The sequence below is a fragment of the Rhodotorula toruloides genome, assembly GCF_000320785.1.
Source record: "Rhodotorula toruloides NP11 unplaced genomic scaffold Scaffold5, whole genome shotgun sequence".
NCBI classification, from domain to species: Eukaryota; Fungi; Basidiomycota; class Microbotryomycetes; order Sporidiobolales; family Sporidiobolaceae; genus Rhodotorula; species Rhodotorula toruloides.
Genome location: NW_015622965.1, coordinates 680,318 through 699,117, shown reverse-complemented (window position 1 = coordinate 699,117; position 18,800 = coordinate 680,318). Strand labels below are relative to the sequence as shown.

Sequence of the window (18,800 nt, the reverse complement as noted above, 5' to 3'; positions counted from 1 at the left end):
ACCCTCATTCTGCCTCTGCGGCTCCCTCGTCCTGTCTACAGCTTGGCCTGAACTGCTCCGCCCGCCATCTGCTCGAATACGCTGACTCCCTCTCTACCCAAAGCGGTTGCGCAAGCCTGTGCGGTGCTCACATCGTCGATCAGTCTTACCGAGTCGTGCTCTGGCAAAGCTGAAGAAAGAGGAGCGGCACGCACCACAGCGTCTGCACCAGCCTGGCGGAACCTTTCGACTGACGCCGCATCGTGCGCGCCGCCGACACCGATGATGGTGATCTGCTTGAGTGAAGGGGCGCGCTTGGCGTACGGCGACGAGGGCGACCGCAGGAGAGACGCCAAACGGTAGACATTGCTGCGAGGAGGAGGTACCGTTAGTCTCCGCTTCTTTGGGAACTGTGAGGCTGAAGAGCCTACCCAAGCGACAGCTGATGCACCGCAGCGCCCGCTAGTCCGCCCGTTGCGCTCGGAAGAGCGAACACCTCCTCCGCCGGCTTTCGTCGTTGCGCCACTGGATCCGACGGGACGTTCGTCATCTGGTCTGCAAGGACGAGACCTGCGAGAACGTCAATCAGCGCTTCGATCGGCTAGCACGCGGGAAGTCTCGAAGCGCACCCTGTCCAAGCGTATTTGTCGAGGTGAGAAACGAGATTGGGTGCTCCGGTCCGCCCCTGCTACCCGCGACCTCGACCAGACACCGCAAGAGTGCGTCAAACTGCTCCTGAAAGGTGTATGGAGGCAGCTTGATGCCCACTTTGAGTGTTGGCGAGGCGTAGCGGGCGAGGAGGGCGAGGAAAGTGGACAGCTGCGACTCGATGTAGGCAGGCGGAGGATGTCCTGCAGGCTCGATGGCGTCAGCGCAAGACGTCAAGAAGACAGAGAAGGCTCGCATAGTCTGTACCTGGGATGTTCGGACAAGAAGCGTTGTATTCGGCTGCAATTCGCTCGCCCACCTCGTTCGCAAAGTCCTGCAACATCCGCAGCATCGTCTCGATCTCCTTCTCATTCCCGCCTATCGACACGATGACGAGTTTGCGCTTTGCTGACTGGCGGATGAGGGGACGGAGCCAGGAGAGGTAGGAGGAGAGCGGGTGAGGGGAGAAGCCGAACGAATTGGCTGTCGAATGGGCACCGGCGCCGAAGAACGTGACCTGTCAGACGCGTACGAAATGTCAGACCTAGAAAAGAACGGGAAGAAAGAAAACTATGGACAAACTTGATGGAGACGCGGGTCATCGGGAAAGCCCTCGAGCGTCGCCGTTCGTGTGGTCACAGCGCTGGTGTACGGACTGTCCCATAGTCGGCGCAGGTCCTCCTCTGACGAGGCCCACGGGCAGGCGCTATTGAGCAGCGGGACTTGTCGCGGAGCAGGAGAAGCGGGGAACAGCGGCATCGTAGCGGGAAGCGACGGGATAGATAGCGACAGGTGCGCTGTGTCTATCGCGGCCTGTGGTGGTAGCAAGATGGAAGCGAGGTGAGGTCAGACGGAGCGAAGCGGAGGAGCGATAAGTCGCGGTCGGCCGGCTCGCCCGAAGACGACGGATGGAGAGAGGTTACAGGCTGGGACATTGCAGCAGAACGTGCGTGCGAGAACATCGACAGACGCGATAAACAACGATAAAGAGCGGGAGGGGAAAGGAGAGAAGGGGATGGAGAGAGGCGACCTGAACACGAGCATACGTCTCCCCGCGAGTCTTGCGGACTTCTACCCCACCGGATCAAGCGACGACAGAGTCTCCACCGCCCAACTCGACGGCGAGGGCGATGGCGACGCGGGCGAACTGCTTGATGTGTTCGAGAGAGTAGCCGGGCTGGTCGATGGTGTCCTGGCTCGAGTGGATCGCCTTAGACGAATCGGCGAAGGTGCTCTCAATCATGAAGGCCGAGGGCGCCCCAACCTTGGACCACGAGGCGTCTGTGCGAATGCGGAGGTGTCAGTATGGAGGTTCGCCTCTTCGCCGCGTCTGCGCCAACTTGCGACAGCTTTGCCTGAGCAACATCTTGGCGCCGTCGGAAAGTAACGAGGAACGGTTGAAGGGCAAACTCACGGTCGGAGCAAGCATAGCCGCACTGCGTCTCGACAGTCGGGATCTCGGCGTACTCGCCAGCGACAGTCGTCAAGAACTTGGTGAAGGCGGGGTCGACGTAATCCTGGATGACGCCGATGCGCGGCTCGGTACCGGGCTTGACAAAGGCCGTCATGTCGAGCTGAGTCATGGCGCGGACCTTGGTCCCGCGCGAAGCATACTCCTGCGCGACTGCCTGCGATCCGAGAAGGCCGCCCTCCTCGGCAGAGTACCAGTGGAATTCGACGGGGTGGAGGCTGGGCTGGAAGCCGGCGTGCACGAGAGACTTGAAGGCGGAGAGAATCGAGGTGGTGCCCGAGGCATCGTCGTCGGCACCCGGCGCAGCGAGGAAGGGAAGCAGGTTGGTCGAGTCTGCTCCAGTAGAGTGTCAGGAAGCTGCCAAGCGTCGAGAAGCTGACAAAAGTGCGAGGACAGACCCTGGTGGGCGCCGATGATCACGACGCTGTCCGAGACGTTGTGCGCGCTCGACGCCGGCTCAAACCTCGCGATGATCGAGTTCTGGCCCCACGAGTGCTGGAACTCGGAGACCTTGATCTTGAGGTCCTTGTTCGACTTGGCGACTTGCTTGATCTGGCCGAGGAGGAATTGCTGCGACTGCTTGCCGGTATCTGAGCGGTAGTACCGAGTGCGGAAGCCGGTGAAGCTCTGGAGGAATCGGCGCATCTCGCTCGTCGACAGGTCGTCGAAGAGCGACTGAAGGGCTTTGGTGTTGTAGGAGAGCTTCGAGGGGAAGGACTCTGCGTACCGAGTCCAAGTTAGCAAGACAATCTTGACACGCTTCGTGACTGCCGGAACTCACGCTTCTCCGCCACGGCAACCGTCAAGTCCTCCTCGGTAACATCGACGAATCGCTTGCCCGCGAGGACGAGGAGCGCTTTCTCCCCCTCCGTGATCGGGATCGGCGCCTCGTCGTCTCCGAGCTTGACCAGTCGCTGCTCCGGCAGACTCGCGATATGCTTTTCGAGCTTGGCGGCGAGCTTGACCGGCAGAGACTCGAAAGCGGCGGCGAGCTCCTGCCTGGTCGAGCCGGAGGTGCCGAAGGCGAGCTGCTGGTTCTCCTGGAGTGGGAGCGCGGAAGAGAGGGTTGCGAGGGTCGCAGCGACGAGTGGAATAGAGAAGTGCATCGTAGCTGGCGTCCCGAGTATCGTTCAGGCGAACGGCGTCGTCAGCGGGATGTGGGGGTTCGAGGATGATGAGGATGGCGGGATGGACGATGGGAGCGGGATCGCCGTCAGCTGCTTGCGTACAGGCATCCTGAGAGAACAGCGAGTCTGCTCACCTTGATTCTCTCCCTTACGAGTGAGGTGGAGGACGGAGACGACCACCGTCGGCTCCTCTTCGACCGCGAGGTCAATCAGCGACACCCTCAATCTCGCTCGATAAGGCCGAAGCACAGCGTGCTAGACTGCCAGGACGATGTTTGGCAAGGTGCGTCGCTCGCCGTCTCGCTTCCACGCTGCGCTGACGCTCCTTGTTCACAGCTCGCTCACTTGGCTCTTGAGTGCGATCGGCTCGCTTGCGTGACTCCAGACTGCGCCATTGTACTGATTGGAGTTTTCTCTGCAGCGCCCTCCTCATCTCGATGTGCTTGGCGGGGATAAAGCGGTCGACAGGGTTGTCGTGAGTCTTCTCCCTCTCTTGCTTCGATGCCGAGGAGGACGGCTCTCGAACGAAGACTGACCACTGCTCGACCCAGACCTGCTCTGTCGCGCCTGTCGAACAAGGACCTGCGCCAACTTGCGTCGACCTGTGCGTTCGCCTCCTCGCCTGCCCACCCAATCCCCTTCTGACCTGGCTCGCGCACTGCCTGCAGTCCTCGAAACCGGCGAATGGGCGATGGACTTTGCCATCGTCGTGCTAGGCCGCTCATCCGCCTTCGAGCGCAGGCGTTAGGCGTGGTCCGGTCTCGCTCTCTTGGGTTTCTTTCTCACCTGGCCCGCCCTTGTCGTACTCTTACTGTAATGCACCAGCGTTGATCTACTCCCTTCTGCCCGCATACATCAGAGAGCCGCTTGGCAAACGGGCGAGGGAGAACAGGAATGCGAGGATGTGCTGGTTTTGGACGACTTCAAGCGCGATCTGTGGGTCACAAGCACGGTCAGTCGACAAAGTCTCAACGTGAGACGAGGGAGCTCTAAAGCCTGCTCCGGAAAACCGCGGCGTACCTCGTCGTTGCCGACCTTGATCTGCTGGGCCTTCACCTTGTCTGGTCCGTCCCACAGCGCGTCTGTCATGGTCGAGGCATAGCAGGCGAGTTCTTCCTCGCTGTCCGATGTGACGAGGATAGCAAGGCAACCAAGAAGGGTGCACCCGCAGAAATCGTGACCATGCCGAAGACCTTGCTGTGCGAGAGCGTGCGGAAGGTCTCCGGTATAGGGTTGCTGGCGCTGCCACGGGGTCGCGAGTCGTCTCCTCAAGATGGTTCATGGCGTGCTTGTGTCTGACGACGGTGGGCTAGCGTTCTCGAAACCGCCGCTTGGCCAAGTTCGATCGACGGCTTCGAAGCATCTTCGGCGGAAGGCGTGTTGCATCGCTCGAACGCGGTTCGGTCTTCCTTCTTGGGAGCGGAGAGGAAGGTCTGATCGTGGGCTTGCTGAGATGCGGCAGTCTTAAAGTCGGGAAGCTTGTACTGCTGGATGGTGAGATGCGTGATGCGAATGACCTTCGGCGCCAGCAATGGACTTGGATCTGGCTTGATGAACGGCCAGACTGTCGTGGCGATCAGTGACACTGTCAGCGATGTCGAGCAAGATTGGGAGGAGAGAAGACATACGGGAAAACATCGGCGCGTTGGGCTTGACGAAAGTGCTACTTGATGCGATGGACGCCTGCACTCTTGCCGCAGTCCATTCAGGGTGTGAAGCCGCTTCTTGTTGGTAGAATCGCTTGCGGACGTCGTGCAAGCCTGCGCAATAAGCAGGTCAGCGTTCGTGCGCTGAGACGGCGAGTGATGAACCTGGCGGTTTCCGATCATACTCACCGTACAGACGGTGCCATCGGTCATGTCTACGCATGCAGACGCGGTAGAACGCATCCTGCAGCTTGGCGTACCGTTCGCCGGTCGAAAGATCCTCGGATCTCTTCAGGGTCGACAGCTCAGCAAGCACATCATCCCGGTACCGTCGGTCCGTCTCGTCGTCCGCTTCCAGCAAATCCCACACGGATGGATGAAACTGGAGGTACTGGATTTCCAGCTCGAGCGTCCAGGGAATCGGACCTTCGTCGAATGGGAACTGGGAATCAAGAAGAGTCTCGTCCCGGTACGGAAGGAGTCGGTTGAAGCGCAGGCCGTACGGCAAGAGGGGCTGTACGCGCTGCGTGTCGACGGCAACCGCCGGCAACTCGTCAAGGTCAAGAGCGGGCTTCAGCATAAGAGGGTGTCCCGCGCTATTGGGCGGGTCGAGACGGCTGTGAAGTCATCATGGTCAGCGTCTCGTCCTGGCAGATGGCACGTCACTGCAGATAATGAGGCCGCGGATTCCTAGGGCCAACTCACCCAAAACTGATGAAGACGAAGGAGGCGAGTGAGGGCCAGCGCGAGCGTCGAGAGGAGAAACGCCGGCTGCAGTGCAATGGAGCTAGCGTTCTGAGCCTAGCAATCGGCCCACGAGCGACCAGCAAGCGGATCGCTGAGGCAGACCGCCCCCTCGAGTCCCGAGTTGATCCGGCATAATAGGAGTTCGACGACTCTCGAATCAGAAAAGGGCAGGCAGAAGACGATAGAATGCGAAAGAGAGCGATAGTAACACAACAGCCGCCTCGCGACTCTACTTCTTCTTCCGCCCGCCGCCCTCGAACCCGGGCCTGCCCTTGCTCCGCGCCTTGCCGCTGCTCGTCGACACCTTCTTTCCGCTGCCGCTCTTCTTGTTCTTGATGCCCATCTTCTTGTCCTTGACGGCCTTGGAGCGAGCGGCGAGGTTGGCGTTGCGCTTGGCAACCTTGTCGGAGATGGTCTTCTCGACAGTCGCCTTGCGGTCAGTCCTACGGAAGCGGGCGAACGTCAGTAGGCGAGATAAAAGCAGCACAAAGACGCCACGCACCATGCCTTGGCCGACTTGCGCTTCTCGCGCTCCTGCCTCTTCGCCATCTTCTTCAGCCGCTTCTCGTCGTCGCGGACCTTCTCGCCCTCCGCCTTGAGCATGACCTTCTCCCACCGTTCCTTCTCCTCTTTCTTCTCGCGTTTCTCCGGATCGAGGGCATCAAGGCGCTCCTTGCGCTTCTGAAGAATTTCGAGCGCCTGGTTCGCGTCCTTGGGCAATGCGTGGCGGTTCTTCTTCAACGACCCTTCGGCTGCCTGCATCTTCTTGAGCTGTTTGGGCGTCAGACCGGCGTCGGCGGCATGCTGGGAGGAAGAGGAGAAGTCGAGGGTCGAAAACGCGATCGAGTTGGGGTTGGCCTTGGAAGTCGAGGCGGATGCGGCGGCGGAGTCGTAGGGAACGACAGAGTGCGAGTCGTCGCCGGTAGCGTCGTCCGCCTGAGTAATCGATGTCAGCGAACAGGGCCTAATAGAACAGTCTCGAGAGCGCACCTTCGCCTTCTTCCTTGGCCGCTCGTCGTCCTGGACCGCATTCGCCTTTCCTCCACCCTTGCGCCCGTTGCTAGGCTCATTCGCCCGCTTCTTCGCCCCGTCACTCTTCTCCGCCTTGATGCGCTCCTTGAGCTTCTTGCGCCGGTTGTCACGCAGAGCCGCCCGACGCCTCCGCTCCGCCAGCAGATCGTCCTTACTCTTCACCTCGGCCTCGCTGCCCTCCTCGTCCTCATCTTCCTCGGCATCCGAAGCGTCGTCACACTTAGTGCCGGACGCAGCCGCCTTCTCGCCCCGCTTCTTCGCCTGGATGTCCGCGATCCGGCGCTGCAGCTTCTCCCTCAGCTCCGTGATTGTCGGTGCAGGTCCTCCGCTCTTCTTCGCTGCGTCCTGCTGCAGCAACCCCTCGTCATTCAATTCGAGCATCTCGCCATCCTCGTCGTCCGAATCGGCAAAGTCCGTCTCGTTCGGCGAGTCCTCCTCGTCCTCCCACGCATCGCCGTTCAGCTCGCCGTCAAACGAAGCCTCCGTCTCGTCGTCAGAGTCGGCAGCGCGCTTCTTGCCCATGGCGACGCCCGACAGCTTGGCTGCCTGGATCTCTGCGATCGTCTTTGGCTCGTCGGGGTCGTACTGCGATCCGACAGGCATCAGCTCGAGAATGTCTGCACGTCTGCGAGAGCTGGACACCCACCCTGGCCAGCCGCGCCTCCCGCTTCGCCTCGTTCTTCGCGGCCCGGACAGTCTCATCCTGCTTCGCCTTCTTCAGCGCCTTTCGCTGCGCCTTTGTGAGCTTGCCCTGTGCACGAAAGGTTCAGCCACACAAGCCAAGCAGCCTCTCGAACGGCAGCGTGAGAGGGGGCTGGACGCACCGACTGCTTCGGAGTCTCATCCTCATCGTCCGACTCTGGCCTGATGTAGTACTTGGCCGGGACGTGCCTCAGCAGCTCGTCGAAAGAAGCATTGTGAGCCTCGATGCTGGCCTGTCAGAGCGAGTTCGCGAGCGAGAGGTCAGCTTGAGCTTGGAGCGAATTGATGAGGACGGAGTGGGCGAACGAGGCCGCGAGACGGACCTTGAGCTGGTCGGGCTTTACGCGTGAGGCCCCTGGAGCAGACTTGGCCATCCTGAAGCAGCAAGGAAGGTAGCGGACGAGTAGCGGTTGCGTGAGGTGCTCGTCGCGGGCGGGGGAGTTGACATTTCGCAAAGTCGCACAGATTGCGACGAAGTTGCAAGGATATCGTGGGAGAAGTTCAGAAAGCATTGCCGACCTCACAGCCCGTCCCGGCGTTGGTTGATGAGCGAGTCTCCTTCGATGTGAGCGGTCCGAAATGTGAATGGAGTGGACGCAAGAGTGACGACCTGTGCAGCAGAAACGACACAACAACAACGGAAAGCTCGCCGTCACTTCCTGCCCCGCCCGCGCCGTCCCCTCCACGAACCCCAACTCGCCTTCCTCCCGCTGCCGCCGCTCGCCTTTCTCCCTCCTCCGCCTCGACCGCGACCTGTAGTCTTGGCTGGCGGTGCGAGAGCGTCGAAGGCACGAGCATCGGTGTCGTCAAGGTCGTTGTTGCCGAGGCCCGGGAGCGCGCGGGAGCCAGACTTGGACTTGGTAGCGGTCGTGAAGAGGTTCTCGTCTGCGAGCACAGCACGGTCAGCGAGGTCGACAGAAAGACACAGAGTTCGTACTCACATCCCTCGCGGTAGGCCCTGCCCAGCGTCGAGACGTAGATCGACCCTCTCGGCGGACTCGAGCCATTTTCGGGCGGTCCCTTCGCCCTTGCCGTGTTGACCGCGCCCTCCCGACCATCGCCGCCCCTCACACCGCCACGTGCGCGGCTCGTGCCTGCCGCAGCATTGCGCGAGACATCCGCAATGACGATATCGTCGTCGTCGTCCGAGAGCTCGACGACCGTCTTGTGGAGCGAGGTGTCGGCGTCGACATAGGCGTCGCTGTCGATGTAGCCGTCGTCCTCCCCGTCGAACGCAGCATCGTACTGCTGACGGCGCTGATTCCGTCCAGCCCTCGGCCCACTACGACCGTCGTCTTCGTCCGAGTCCTCGACAAGCGTCGCTGCACGGCCCTTCCCCTTCGCCGAAGCCGCAGCACGCGTACTGCGTTGTACAGGAGGCGAGGAGGGGAAGAGCTCGTTCGCGAGGCCGTGGTCGCTGGAAGACCTCGCAGGCGGGACGGCCTTTCCTGCTGGAGCAGGATGATTCGCCTGCGCACGCGAGGTGGACGTCGCCGACGTACCGGCTCCCGCAGGTCGGAAAGCGGCGGAGGTCCCGGCGCGTGGAGCTGCAGGCTGAGCAGCTCGGCCGGGCGGAGGCGCCTGCTGCTGCGTGTCCGAGACGTCCTCGAAGATCGCGAGACAGGCGGAGGCATGCACTTCGAGGTCATCTAGTGGGACCTGCGTACTCAACGTATTGGTAACGCTCGAAGGGCAGCGAGGAGACGAACGCACCTCCTCTGAGCAGACTGGACATTGTCCCGTAGGCTCCGCCACGGCTTTCCCCTTGCCCTTGTCCTTGCGTGGCGACGCTCGAGGCGAAGCACCATTCGGAGCGTCCTGTAGCGGCAGAGATTGGCGACCTCGTTTGGCTTTGAGCGCAGCTGCACTTGGGAAGCGTAAGCTGGGAGCCCGAACACCGCCGAACACCGCGACTAGGTGAGCATACGCACCGATAGCCTCCCCCTTCTCCCGCTTCGCCTTCGCCGCCACCGTCTCGTAGCGACGCGGTCCGTCGCTTGCGCTGCTCGACGATCCGACAATCTCGTCCTCGTCCTCATCGTCCGGCAAGACGAGCATCTTCCCTCGCTCTGACAGCGCCTTGAGCTTCGACGACGCTTCACCGTGCTTCTGGCGCTTGGCTCCGCGTCCCGGTGCCGGCTGAGCTTCGACCTGCCAGAACGACTGCGGTTCAGGCGGCTGCTCGAGCTGAGGTGACGGTGAACGGCTTGGCGAAGCAGCCTTCTTGCGCCTCGAAGTGCTCGACGTCTTCGTCGCAGGCTTGACCGGAGCAGCCTTGCGAGTTTGAGCGCGGGAAGTCGACGCCTTCGTCTTGGTTGCCAAGGAAGAGCGGTCCGAGACGGTCGTCAGCTCGGTGCTGTTCGACTTGCGCCGCCTGCGCCGCGACTCGCTCGAGTCTTCGCTCGACGACGATCCCGGTTCACGCTGCGTTCGCTGTTTGGCCGAGTTCGACGCCTCGACCCGCTCCTCCTGCCGCTTCGCCCGTCTCGGCGGCGTTGTTCCCGCATACCCCTTGGACCGCGCCATCGCGAGCAGCGCGGCGCCGTGTGCATCGATCTGAGTAGCGGTAGGCAGCTCGTCGGAGACGGAAGACTCGCTATCGGACGACAAGAGCGAGACCTCCTTCGCTCGACGACTCGGCTTGTCGACCTGCTTCGCCCTGCTCATCGGCTGCGGCGCCATCGCCTTTCCCTTCCCTTTGCCCTTCGCTGTCGACCGCTTCTTCGCCGCGCTGCTTCCGACAATCTCGACGTCGGAGGAAGCGTCGGCCGCTGAAGACGAGTCGTCCGCTGCCTGTCCATGCGAGCTCTTGCGCCGTTTGCGCGGACGCGTGGCAGACCCATTGGCGACTGGGCGAGCGAGCCGACCGAAGAACGACGTCGCCTCGTCGTCAGAGGTCATCCTGTCGCGGGCGAGAGGGATGCGCCAAACAGGCGGACAGGCGCGCTGGCGGCGGCGAGAGACGAGTTGGGCGCGGTGTGACGGTGTCCAGCGTTGTTTTAGAGCAGTCTCCAGCAGCAGCAAGCCCAGTCCTGACCAGTCTGAGCGGTGTGAAGCGTGGTGGACGAGGGCAAGAGATGTCAACACGAGGTTCAAGCACCGACAACACGCTCAACTGGGGCTGGATAGGGCTTGCTGCTGCGTTTCGGACTGTTCAGGATGAGCTACTACCTCGGTGAGCCCGCCAGTCGTCCTACCGCGCCCGCTCCGCTGACCCGTCCATCCTCATCGCTTCACGACACAGTCCTCGTCGGCACGCTCGACAACCCGCTGTACGAGGCCTTTCTGACTTCGAGCAAGGCCTCTTCGTCCACCACGATCTCGGTCACCGCACAATCGCCCTCCATCCCCTCCTCCTTCTCCATCTTTGGCGCACTCCCCACTTCCTCGACACCGAATCCTCAGGCAGCAGGGACGGCCAGTACGGTCGGCTATGGGCACAAGACGGGTCCGAACGGGCGGCATGTGATGCAGCTGGTCGCGCATGCGAGTTTGGACGTCGTCGAGGATGTCCAGTGGACGAACGGCGGGATGTGCGTCCACTTTTCCGAGCGAGGCTTTCCTGGACCCTGAACTGACCCGTTGACTCCTTCGCAGGTACCTGAAGTCGATCGACAAGTTTCACGAGTGGACGGTCTCTGCGTGGCTGACACCAGGAGGTGAGTGAACAACTCGCGGCACAAGTTCTGTGCCCAAAGGGCTCGTCAACCACGTTGCTGAGTTGCGTGGCATCTACAGGCGTCAAGATCATCCTACTGCACGAGCTGAAGAATGATGAGGGAATCCGGCTGTTCCTCCAAGATACGTGGGAGACCTATGTAAAGGTGCGCCGCCTCTCTCCGCCCTGCGGCGTTGCTCATGGCCGTCTTGCGATGTGTACTGACATCTTCTGCGCCCTGCAGACCCTCCTGAACCCTTTCCACGAGCTCAACGCGCCTATACGGAACCAAACCTTCGATGCGCGGATCAAGGCGAGCGCGAAGAAGCATCTTTGAACGCCGCAAGACTCGCCTATCGCCTTCGCATCGCTCTCGCGAGCACACCTGTAGACTGCGCAGTACCCCTTGTTGTGTCAATAGAGCTCGTCGACGCCTTGTGCTGCCGGGGGAACGCCTTTGGAATGCTTCCACCCCCGTCGTTTCAGTTCGCGATCATCGCTTACGCCTCGGCGACTCGTTTTGATTCTCTTGAGCTCCCGAAAGACCCATCTGGCGATGTGAGACCGTTGACCTCTTCGACCTCCGCGTCGTGTGCCGGGCGTGCCCTTCGTCCACACGCCACACCCAATTGGACAGGATGGTGCGCTGGGCACCTGAATGCTAACACGCTTCCAGCTAACGCTAGACGACTCGCACGCAGGCCGGCGCAAGCAATAAGCGCATCGCAGCCGCGAACGCGCGAACACTCAAGACGCTCCAGCTGGGCTTTGCCGTCTCCGGGGTGAGTTTGCTGCGCCTCCCATGCTTCCATACCTTTTTGTGTGCTGACATAGCCGGTCGCGCCATCTGCAGGGCATCTACCTCCTCCACCTGCTCCTCTTCTCCTCCGGCCGATCGTACCGCCGCATCTTCCTCTTTGCCGCGACTGAAGCGGTCGCGATTGGTTTGTGGAACCAGATGAAGGCTATGGCGAGGCGGGGAGAGGAGCTGGACGGGAGTAAGGGGCTTGTTAGGTGCGTTTCGCGGGCGTTGTCGAGGAGAGGGTCCTTGATTCCCTGCGGGGGAGACTGTGGGCTTATCACGCTTGGCTTCCCGCAGCTACGCATTCGACATTGTCTACGTGACATGGGCGGTGCACGTGCTTGCGGCTCTCGTGACGGCCAAGGCGTGGTACATCTACTGGGTCGTGCGTTCAGTCTCTTTCCGGGCCTGCACTTTGTGCTCTTTCAGGCCGCTCGCCCTGCCAGTCGAGTCCTTGTCGTTGGCTAAGACGTGACTGACGACCGCTTCCTCGCCCGCAGATCCCGCTTTACGCCCTCTACCGCCTCGGCTCGTTCGCCCTCCCCTACATCTCGCCCTCCCTCGCCGCTCGCCTCAACGGCTCATTCGCCTCAATCGCAGGAGCAGGACCAGCAGGCGGTGAAGCAGCTGTTGGGCAGCCCCAGCAGGAGAGCAAGCGGCAGCAGAAGTTGCGCAAGAGGATGGAGAGGGGCGACCCGCGCGTCCAGCAGCGGGAATTGAAGCAGGCGCGGTAGACTGAGAGGTGGCACGACATTGTACAAGTCGTCGGCAACCTGTGAAGGGCATCATATCGCCCTCAGTACGCCATTTTCGTCGAGTTCCGCTTCTTTCGCTTCTTTCGCTTTGCTCGGCCCGGGTCTGTTCCGGGTTGTGCTCTCGCTCGCGCACACGAGCAATGCGAGCCCGTGCGTGGCAGCGCAAGAGGAAACAGGAGCTCGGTGGACGAGGATGTCTCTCGAAAAGTCGGCCGCAGTCGATTGACCTCCGCGGTCACGGCGATTCTCGCTCTCGTCGCCGTGCTGCTTTCGCTGGACTCGTGTGCTGAGTGTGTTGCTGAAGTCGTACAGTCGCAGGAGAGGTGCGCACGCTAGCCCCAGACCCGCTCGAACGAGTTACGCTCACCCTTTCCCCTTCGCTCTCCCCAGATACTTTGCGACCCCTGGCATCCCTCGAGGAGGACGAGCAAACCTGCAGCTGACTGCCAGCTGCTATCCTCAAGCTACGGCACCGACGAAGGATGTCTGCGGGCCCCTCGTTCCTCCCAGCGTCCTCTCTCCCCACCTCTTCCTCCTTCGCCGACGAGGTCGAACAGGATATCCGGCGACGGGAGGCATCGGCGGGAAACATGGAAGTTGACGACGTCGGACTCGCGAGGGCGACATCGCCGTCCATCATGTTTCCGCCAGCTCGTCCGGCCTCGAGTCTTGCAGAACGCGGGAGGGAACACCGCGAAACGATGTCGGGAGAGGAGCGGCAGGGTCGTTACCGAGCGGACAGCACGGGCTCCGTCCTGTTTCCGTCGTCGGTACCGCAGACTCGCCAAAGAAGCGGTTCGACCCTCACCGGAAACGAGCGAAACGGCGCCGTCCGCGAATCGACCTCGACTGTGCTCCCCTATGCTCAACCCGACTACGAGCGACCTTCAAGCCCCCGAGTGCAGCAGGACTACCCCTCCCAGCCGGCGCATCACGTCCTGCGCAAGGGTGCCGGACCGTTCGGCTCGAACAAGTCGACTCTCCGCCCGCATGCACGACCTAGTCTTCCCGCTGGCCATCCTAGCCGGATGAGCCTGGGACAGCTCTCGACAGGCGAGCCGACGAGCGCTCTCGACTACCTTTACTTGGAGGAAGAGCGGCGGAAGGCTGCGGCTGTCGAAGCGGAGAATGCGGCGAAAGCGGGTCGACCCATGTCTGCCGGCAGCCGGCGCACCTCGCACCTGAACGGCGGCGACTTCTCGCCCGATGGCCAGATCGACTTTGCGAGCCCAAACGGGGACGGCGACTTGCACATGCACGGCCAGGAGGACGAACAGGCGGCGCGGGAAGACATGACCTTCTCGAAGGAGGAGGCTTGGTACTTCCTCCGCGAGCTTGTTGGACAGGAGATCCGGCACGAGGAGGGCTTGCTATGGAAGATGCGGGACTTGGATGGTCGACCTGGAAGCTCAGTCGACGGAGAGTGCGTCCCCTTCTCTGCGCTTCTTTCATTCTGCGCAGCTGGGCTCACGTTGTTTCCTCAGCAGCTACGACGGCGACGACCACGACCCGCAAGATGCCCCGATCCTGCGATACCTCATCCGGCACTTCCTCCTCACCCTCCCTCTCGTACGCGATACCGCCGAAGACGGCGAGATCCCCTCCTTCTGGACCGACGGACTGCATCCGATCATCCGCGCCATTCACGACGCCGACCTCTCCAAGCCCGCCGACCGAGGGTTCGTTGGACCCGTCTCGCGGTTGTACGGGTCGTCGATGCGCAATGCGCTGGAGCGCTTCGTCGCAGCTGGCTTGAAGCTCAGCAGCGCGTCACATGTTGAGCCGACGCCTGACGCAGCAGGCTTGCAGCGACAGCGTTCGAACGCGTCCTCGCAGCGCTCAAAGGCGCGAAGTGCGGCGATGTCGGGTGTCGAGACTTCGGTCCCTCCGCCGCCGGTCGATAAGGAGAGACCTATCTCGTCTTCAACTTCCACCTCGACTCCGTCGTCGTCATCCTGGTCTCAGCGCTTCTCCTTCGGCCGGCTCTTCGGCTCGACGACTGCCACGCCCGTTAAAAGCACTCCCGTCTCCGTTCCCCCGCCCATCCCCACTGTTCACGAATCGGCACCTTCGCGAGCACCAGCGCCAGCATCTGAAACCGACTCGGACCGCGACGCAGGGCTTCACCCGTCTAAAGCAGGACGACCACGGCCCGACTCGGCCGTCTTGCCTGCTCTTCCGTTCATGAACGCGCAGAAGCCGACAGACGAAGAAGTCGCGTTCCGGCATACTGGCTCTGCTTCCTCGTCCCGCCGCGCTTCGACTGTCGCAACCCGCTCGCGACCACTCACGCCGGTCGGCGACCGTCTCGGCAATCCCGAAATGGAAGAACTCGACCTCTCCCGTCAAGCGACTCGTACGACGAACGTCACTTCGGCTTTCGACACGGCTAGCTTCGTGACGGCAGGCGAAGGGACGCTCGCGAGTCGGACAGGACACGACGGCGAGAGCGACGCGGAGAGCGAGGCAGACGAGACGGCTCGCTTCCCTGGCTCACTGTTCTTCTCCTCGGCGAAACCTGGACCGCCGCCTATCGCTCTCGACCAGTCTTCGAGCGCACCCGAGACGCCGAGGATGCCTACTGCGTCCTTCGCGCCAACGTCGTCGAACGGTCTCGAGCCGGCGGAGATGAAGAAGGAGGGATCAAGCAGCACGGCGAGCGGGCCGATCGACGGGCTTGAGTATTACGGCTCGGACGCCGCTGCGACGCCCAAGCACGAAAAGGAGGGATTCGACTTGACTTCCGCCGCGGTGGGAGCAGAGGTCCCCGACACGCCGAAAGGCAAGTCTAGGGCTTTTGACGACGGAGTGGTGCAGCCTTACGTCGTCGAGGACGCCGCAACGAAGCTTCCGCCGCCTGTCCCAGGCATTCTACCCTACGCGTCGCCTGCTTCCTCGCCTCGCCAGTCAACCTCTTCTGCTCGCCGAACGCTTCCCTCCTCGCCTCCACTCCGCCCAATCTCGTCGCCTCAGACGGACAACTTCCCCAGCGACCTCGGCACACCTCCGCGAAGCAAGAGCAAGTTCGGCCTCGGCTCGCTCCTCAAGAAGACGCACTCGCGCTCGGCGAGTTCGAGCTCGTCCAAGTCGCCGACATTTGCCCCAGCATCGTTGAACGAGGTTCCCGCAAGTCGTCGCGTTCCGATCGCCTATTCCTCGCCTCCTCCGCGTAAGAGCGAAGACTTCGTCGCCCACATGGCGATCCCTCACGAGCTCCTCTACCCGACCGCCGAGGAGTCGGCAGACGGGCATGCGGAAGAGACGGGAGCAGAAGTGCCAGAGCCCATTCTGCTGCCGAAGGGAGGCGTCAAGTGGCCTTGGAACGAGCCTGTGCCGTTTCTACAGGGACCCGACTTTGAGCAGCTCAAATGGGGCGGGTTTGAGGCGGACGTGATCGGCGTCAGGAAGAGCTTGTTCTCGCATGTATGTCCTGCGCTCATCTCTTTGCTCCAAACCGTCGCCGACCTCTTCACCGCAGAGCTACATCATCCGGATTCGACGACCTGGCCGTCTCGACGAGTATGTCTTGCGAACCGAAGCCCAATGGGCCAAGTTCGCTCGCAACGTGCGTACAGATCCTCCTGCCACCATTTCACCGAATCTGACGCTTTTGGGCGTCTTCCAGATGAGCAAGCTCTTCCCGCATGCCCACATCCGCCGCATTCCTCCCGGAGACCCGAAGCACGACACCGTCATCCGCCCGAAGCCGTACCTTCCGACTATCGGCAGCGCTGTGTCTGTCGTCTCTGGTGCCGACCAGCACACCGTCCCCGGCACGCCTATCAGCGAGACGCCCTCTCGCGCCCACTCGCGCCTCATGGGTGGCATTCGCGCTGCAGCCGCCGACCCGACTGCGCCGCCTCGAGCAGCCCGCACCCTCACCCGCAGCAGCCTCGGCTCGACTTTCGCTCGCAGTCTACAGGCACAGAGCACGCACACGCAGGGTCACGCATCTCGTCGTTCGAGCCGAAAGTCGCGCGCCACGACCTCTGCTTCGACGCTGCCCCCTCGTCCGCACTCGGCAGCAGGCAGCTACCGCAGCTATCCCATGAGCTTCGGCTCGCGTTTCGGCGTACCCGCCGAGATTGGCAAGAAGATGCCGCCGTTCGACCCGCGCCGGCGTGCACTGAGGGCGTGGCTGCGAGACGTGCTGAGCGTCAAGGTCGTCGGTCACCACAAGGAGACGGCCGCATTCCTTCTGCTGGGATCAATCGTGCCGCGAGACTCCGAGTAAGATCACGCTGTCGTCCCTTGTTTCCTGGCGTGAGGCTGACAGACTCGCTTTGACAGCGTTCTCGACATGGCCAAGCGAGAAGCGATCGACGACGCTCGTCGCTCCGCCAGATCTATCGAAGCTCAGCGATCGATTGAAAAGGTTCGCACGGCTCGCAAGCAATGGTCGGCGGTCGAGCGCGAGGTCATCTACGGCGACGGCCTCGGCGACATCTCGGAAGCCCTGAAGACGACTCGCTCAATCGCCGGTCTGCCGACCAAGTATCAGAAGGTCCTGGAGATTTTGCGCTTCGAGTACGTCCGCTGGATCTGCGTGCGAGAACTTAGTCTGACTCGCCGCTTTTCCCCAGCCTGGCCGAGACGCTGTACGAGACGCTCGTCGCGTCCGAGACAAGCGGCACGACTTTCACCAAAGTCAAGGCGCTCAACACCTCCTTCCCCTGGTTCTTCGTGAAGCAGGCGATGCGACTGAAGAGCTCGAAGCTCATGGCGCGCGCCTTGCAAGACCTGCTCATCTCGCGGCGTTTCGGCGGGAAGAGTCTGCTTCAAAAGTTCGTTCGTGAACGTCATCGCATCGAGCCCAATCTGACACGCTGTCGTGCAGGATCCTAGCGATCACGCTCGATGACGACCCCGCCAACCTTGCAAAGGTCATGGACCTGCTGCAGGTCCGCATCGGCAGCGCAGTCATGGTCGAAAAGCTCAACGCCTTCGCCCACGAGTCGCGCGAGAAGAAGGCTATCATCAGGCGGTATGCGGGTGCGTCCTTACTGACTAGCTTCAGGCAAGTCGCCGAGCTGACTGCGTCCTTCCCGCAGAGGAGAACGAGATCGAGCTCGTCTTGTGCATTGTCCGGGGCGCCGACGAGCCGCGTCTGCCCAGCTTCGAGCTCGACCGCATCACGCAGGCGCAGAAGGCGTACCGCAAGTGGCTCAAGACGAATCCGACGCCTTATCAGAAGACGCACGTCAAGGATCCGGACGTCAGGCTCGTGCTCGACCTCCAGGCCTACCTCACGCTTGCCAGCCGCGACCGCGACAGCACAATTCTGCGCGAGATGCTCGCCAAGGAGGACTTTGCCGCCGCAGTCGAGGTCGTCCTCGAGCCCATCGTGCAGCTCCTCAGGCGGACGTACCGAGTCGGCAACGGCACGCAAGCGGTGGCCGACTTGCAGAAGTTTGTCGAGCAGCTCATCCTCGGTGCGTCGGGTCCGCTGCCTGCTCTCCCCCTCATACTAACTGAGCTCTCGCTTTCGCAGTCGTCGAAGCCCTCCGCAGCCGTGTGCAGGACCCGCAGAAGAGCATACGCACCATTTCCCGCCTGCTTGAGCGACATCAGCAGAACCTGTACACCTTTCTCCACCGCGTGCACCGGAAGGAGACGATCATCGAGGAGTTCCTCCAGTGGGCTTGGTGTGTCGACTCTCTCAGCTCCCGTTCGTTCGCCCGCTTACGGTCTGGTGCTCATGCAGGACCGCCTCCGTCTTCCTCCGCCGCGGCCTCGCGCAGCCCATCGACCTCGATGACCTCGTTTCGCCATCCTCGTCCGAAGACCGCCTCTTCTTGCTCGAAGAACTCGCCGACCTCGTCTCGTACCAGCACGACAAGCGCCTGCATGCTTTCCAAGCCGCAGCGAGACGCCATGCCGGCGAGGTCGACGCCGACGACCCCATCATCGTTGAGGGCGACGGCAAGGGCCGTAGCAGGCTTGACGGCGTGATCGAACCGCGCCCGACTAAGCCTGTGCTCGAGGAGGTCCGCTTCTACGCCGAGGCGTTCCGTGACCAGCTCAAGGGCGTCTTTGCAGTCTGAACAGTTGTGTCTCGCCTATGTATCCAGCTTATCCCCTATGTATCGCCGCATCTCTGTGCAAACCCTTGCTAATACGACTAGAGGTCCCGCATGTTGAGATGTTGGCGGACATGACGAGCTCAACTCGCCCAGCTCTTTGAGGCGACAAGCAAGCAGCCTGATTGCGCAAGCGAGAGGCTCAGTCGCTCG

At 62.0% G+C, this 18,800-nt stretch overlaps 9 protein-coding genes across 9 annotated transcripts; 4 read left to right on the top strand and 5 right to left on the bottom strand.

Moving 5' to 3' along the window:
* Positions 1–35: 35 nt before the first annotated feature.
* On the bottom strand, positions 36–1,386 carry RHTO_06990 (dihydroorotate dehydrogenase; the record flags this gene model as incomplete). Its single annotated transcript, XM_016420649.1, has 6 exons — positions 36–116; positions 195–348; positions 411–549; positions 609–830; positions 895–1,144; positions 1,210–1,386. The coding sequence occupies 6 exons, from the start codon at positions 1,384–1,386 to the stop codon at positions 36–38; spliced, it is 1,023 nt and encodes a 340-aa protein (XP_016275050.1).
* Positions 1,387–1,711: 325 nt separating this feature from the next.
* Positions 1,712–3,204, bottom strand: RHTO_06989 (peptidase family M28 protein; the record flags this gene model as incomplete). Its single annotated transcript, XM_016420648.1, has 4 exons — positions 1,712–1,908; positions 2,042–2,431; positions 2,497–2,817; positions 2,880–3,204. The coding sequence occupies 4 exons, from the start codon at positions 3,202–3,204 to the stop codon at positions 1,712–1,714; spliced, it is 1,233 nt and encodes a 410-aa protein (XP_016275049.1).
* A 292-nt stretch (positions 3,205–3,496) lies between these two features.
* On the top strand, positions 3,497–3,973 carry RHTO_06988 (uncharacterized protein; the record flags this gene model as incomplete). The annotated part of the gene is made up of 5 exons (XM_016420647.1): positions 3,497–3,508; positions 3,562–3,581; positions 3,647–3,700; positions 3,777–3,829; positions 3,894–3,973. 5 exons carry the CDS (start codon positions 3,497–3,499, stop codon positions 3,971–3,973), a joined length of 219 nt encoding a protein of 72 aa, XP_016275048.1.
* Positions 3,974–4,057: 84 nt separating this feature from the next.
* RHTO_06987 (uncharacterized protein) lies at positions 4,058–5,451 on the bottom strand (the record flags this gene model as incomplete). The annotated part of the gene is made up of 6 exons (XM_016420646.1): positions 4,058–4,159; positions 4,246–4,307; positions 4,391–4,467; positions 4,576–4,789; positions 4,854–4,985; positions 5,091–5,451. 6 exons carry the CDS (start codon positions 5,449–5,451, stop codon positions 4,058–4,060), a joined length of 948 nt encoding a protein of 315 aa, XP_016275047.1.
* Positions 5,452–5,847: 396 nt separating this feature from the next.
* Positions 5,848–7,726, bottom strand: RHTO_06986 (ribosomal rna-processing protein 14, RRP14; the record flags this gene model as incomplete). The annotated part of the gene is made up of 6 exons (XM_016420645.1): positions 5,848–6,061; positions 6,121–6,554; positions 6,609–7,235; positions 7,297–7,401; positions 7,475–7,585; positions 7,676–7,726. The coding sequence occupies 6 exons, from the start codon at positions 7,724–7,726 to the stop codon at positions 5,848–5,850; spliced, it is 1,542 nt and encodes a 513-aa protein (XP_016275046.1).
* A 278-nt stretch (positions 7,727–8,004) lies between these two features.
* On the bottom strand, positions 8,005–10,253 carry RHTO_06985 (uncharacterized protein; the record flags this gene model as incomplete). The annotated part of the gene is made up of 4 exons (XM_016420644.1): positions 8,005–8,237; positions 8,294–9,011; positions 9,066–9,214; positions 9,284–10,253. The coding sequence occupies 4 exons, from the start codon at positions 10,251–10,253 to the stop codon at positions 8,005–8,007; spliced, it is 2,070 nt and encodes a 689-aa protein (XP_016275045.1).
* A 258-nt stretch (positions 10,254–10,511) lies between these two features.
* On the top strand, positions 10,512–11,347 carry RHTO_06984 (trafficking protein particle complex subunit 2; the record flags this gene model as incomplete). The annotated part of the gene is made up of 5 exons (XM_016420643.1): positions 10,512–10,527; positions 10,597–10,885; positions 10,950–11,011; positions 11,091–11,176; positions 11,255–11,347. The coding sequence occupies 5 exons, from the start codon at positions 10,512–10,514 to the stop codon at positions 11,345–11,347; spliced, it is 546 nt and encodes a 181-aa protein (XP_016275044.1).
* Positions 11,348–11,648: 301 nt separating this feature from the next.
* Positions 11,649–12,546, top strand: RHTO_06983 (protein of unknown function DUF788, TMEM208 family protein; the record flags this gene model as incomplete). Its single annotated transcript, XM_016420642.1, has 5 exons — positions 11,649–11,651; positions 11,712–11,792; positions 11,864–12,024; positions 12,110–12,197; positions 12,313–12,546. 5 exons carry the CDS (start codon positions 11,649–11,651, stop codon positions 12,544–12,546), a joined length of 567 nt encoding a protein of 188 aa, XP_016275043.1.
* Positions 12,547–13,049: 503 nt separating this feature from the next.
* Positions 13,050–18,611, top strand: RHTO_06982 (PX domain containing protein; the record flags this gene model as incomplete). Its single annotated transcript, XM_016420641.1, has 10 exons — positions 13,050–13,990; positions 14,055–15,990; positions 16,046–16,132; positions 16,193–16,797; positions 16,858–17,094; positions 17,151–17,351; positions 17,405–17,559; positions 17,619–17,999; positions 18,059–18,212; positions 18,272–18,611. 10 exons carry the CDS (start codon positions 13,050–13,052, stop codon positions 18,609–18,611), a joined length of 5,037 nt encoding a protein of 1,678 aa, XP_016275042.1.
* Between the last annotated feature and the right edge of the window lie 189 nt (positions 18,612–18,800).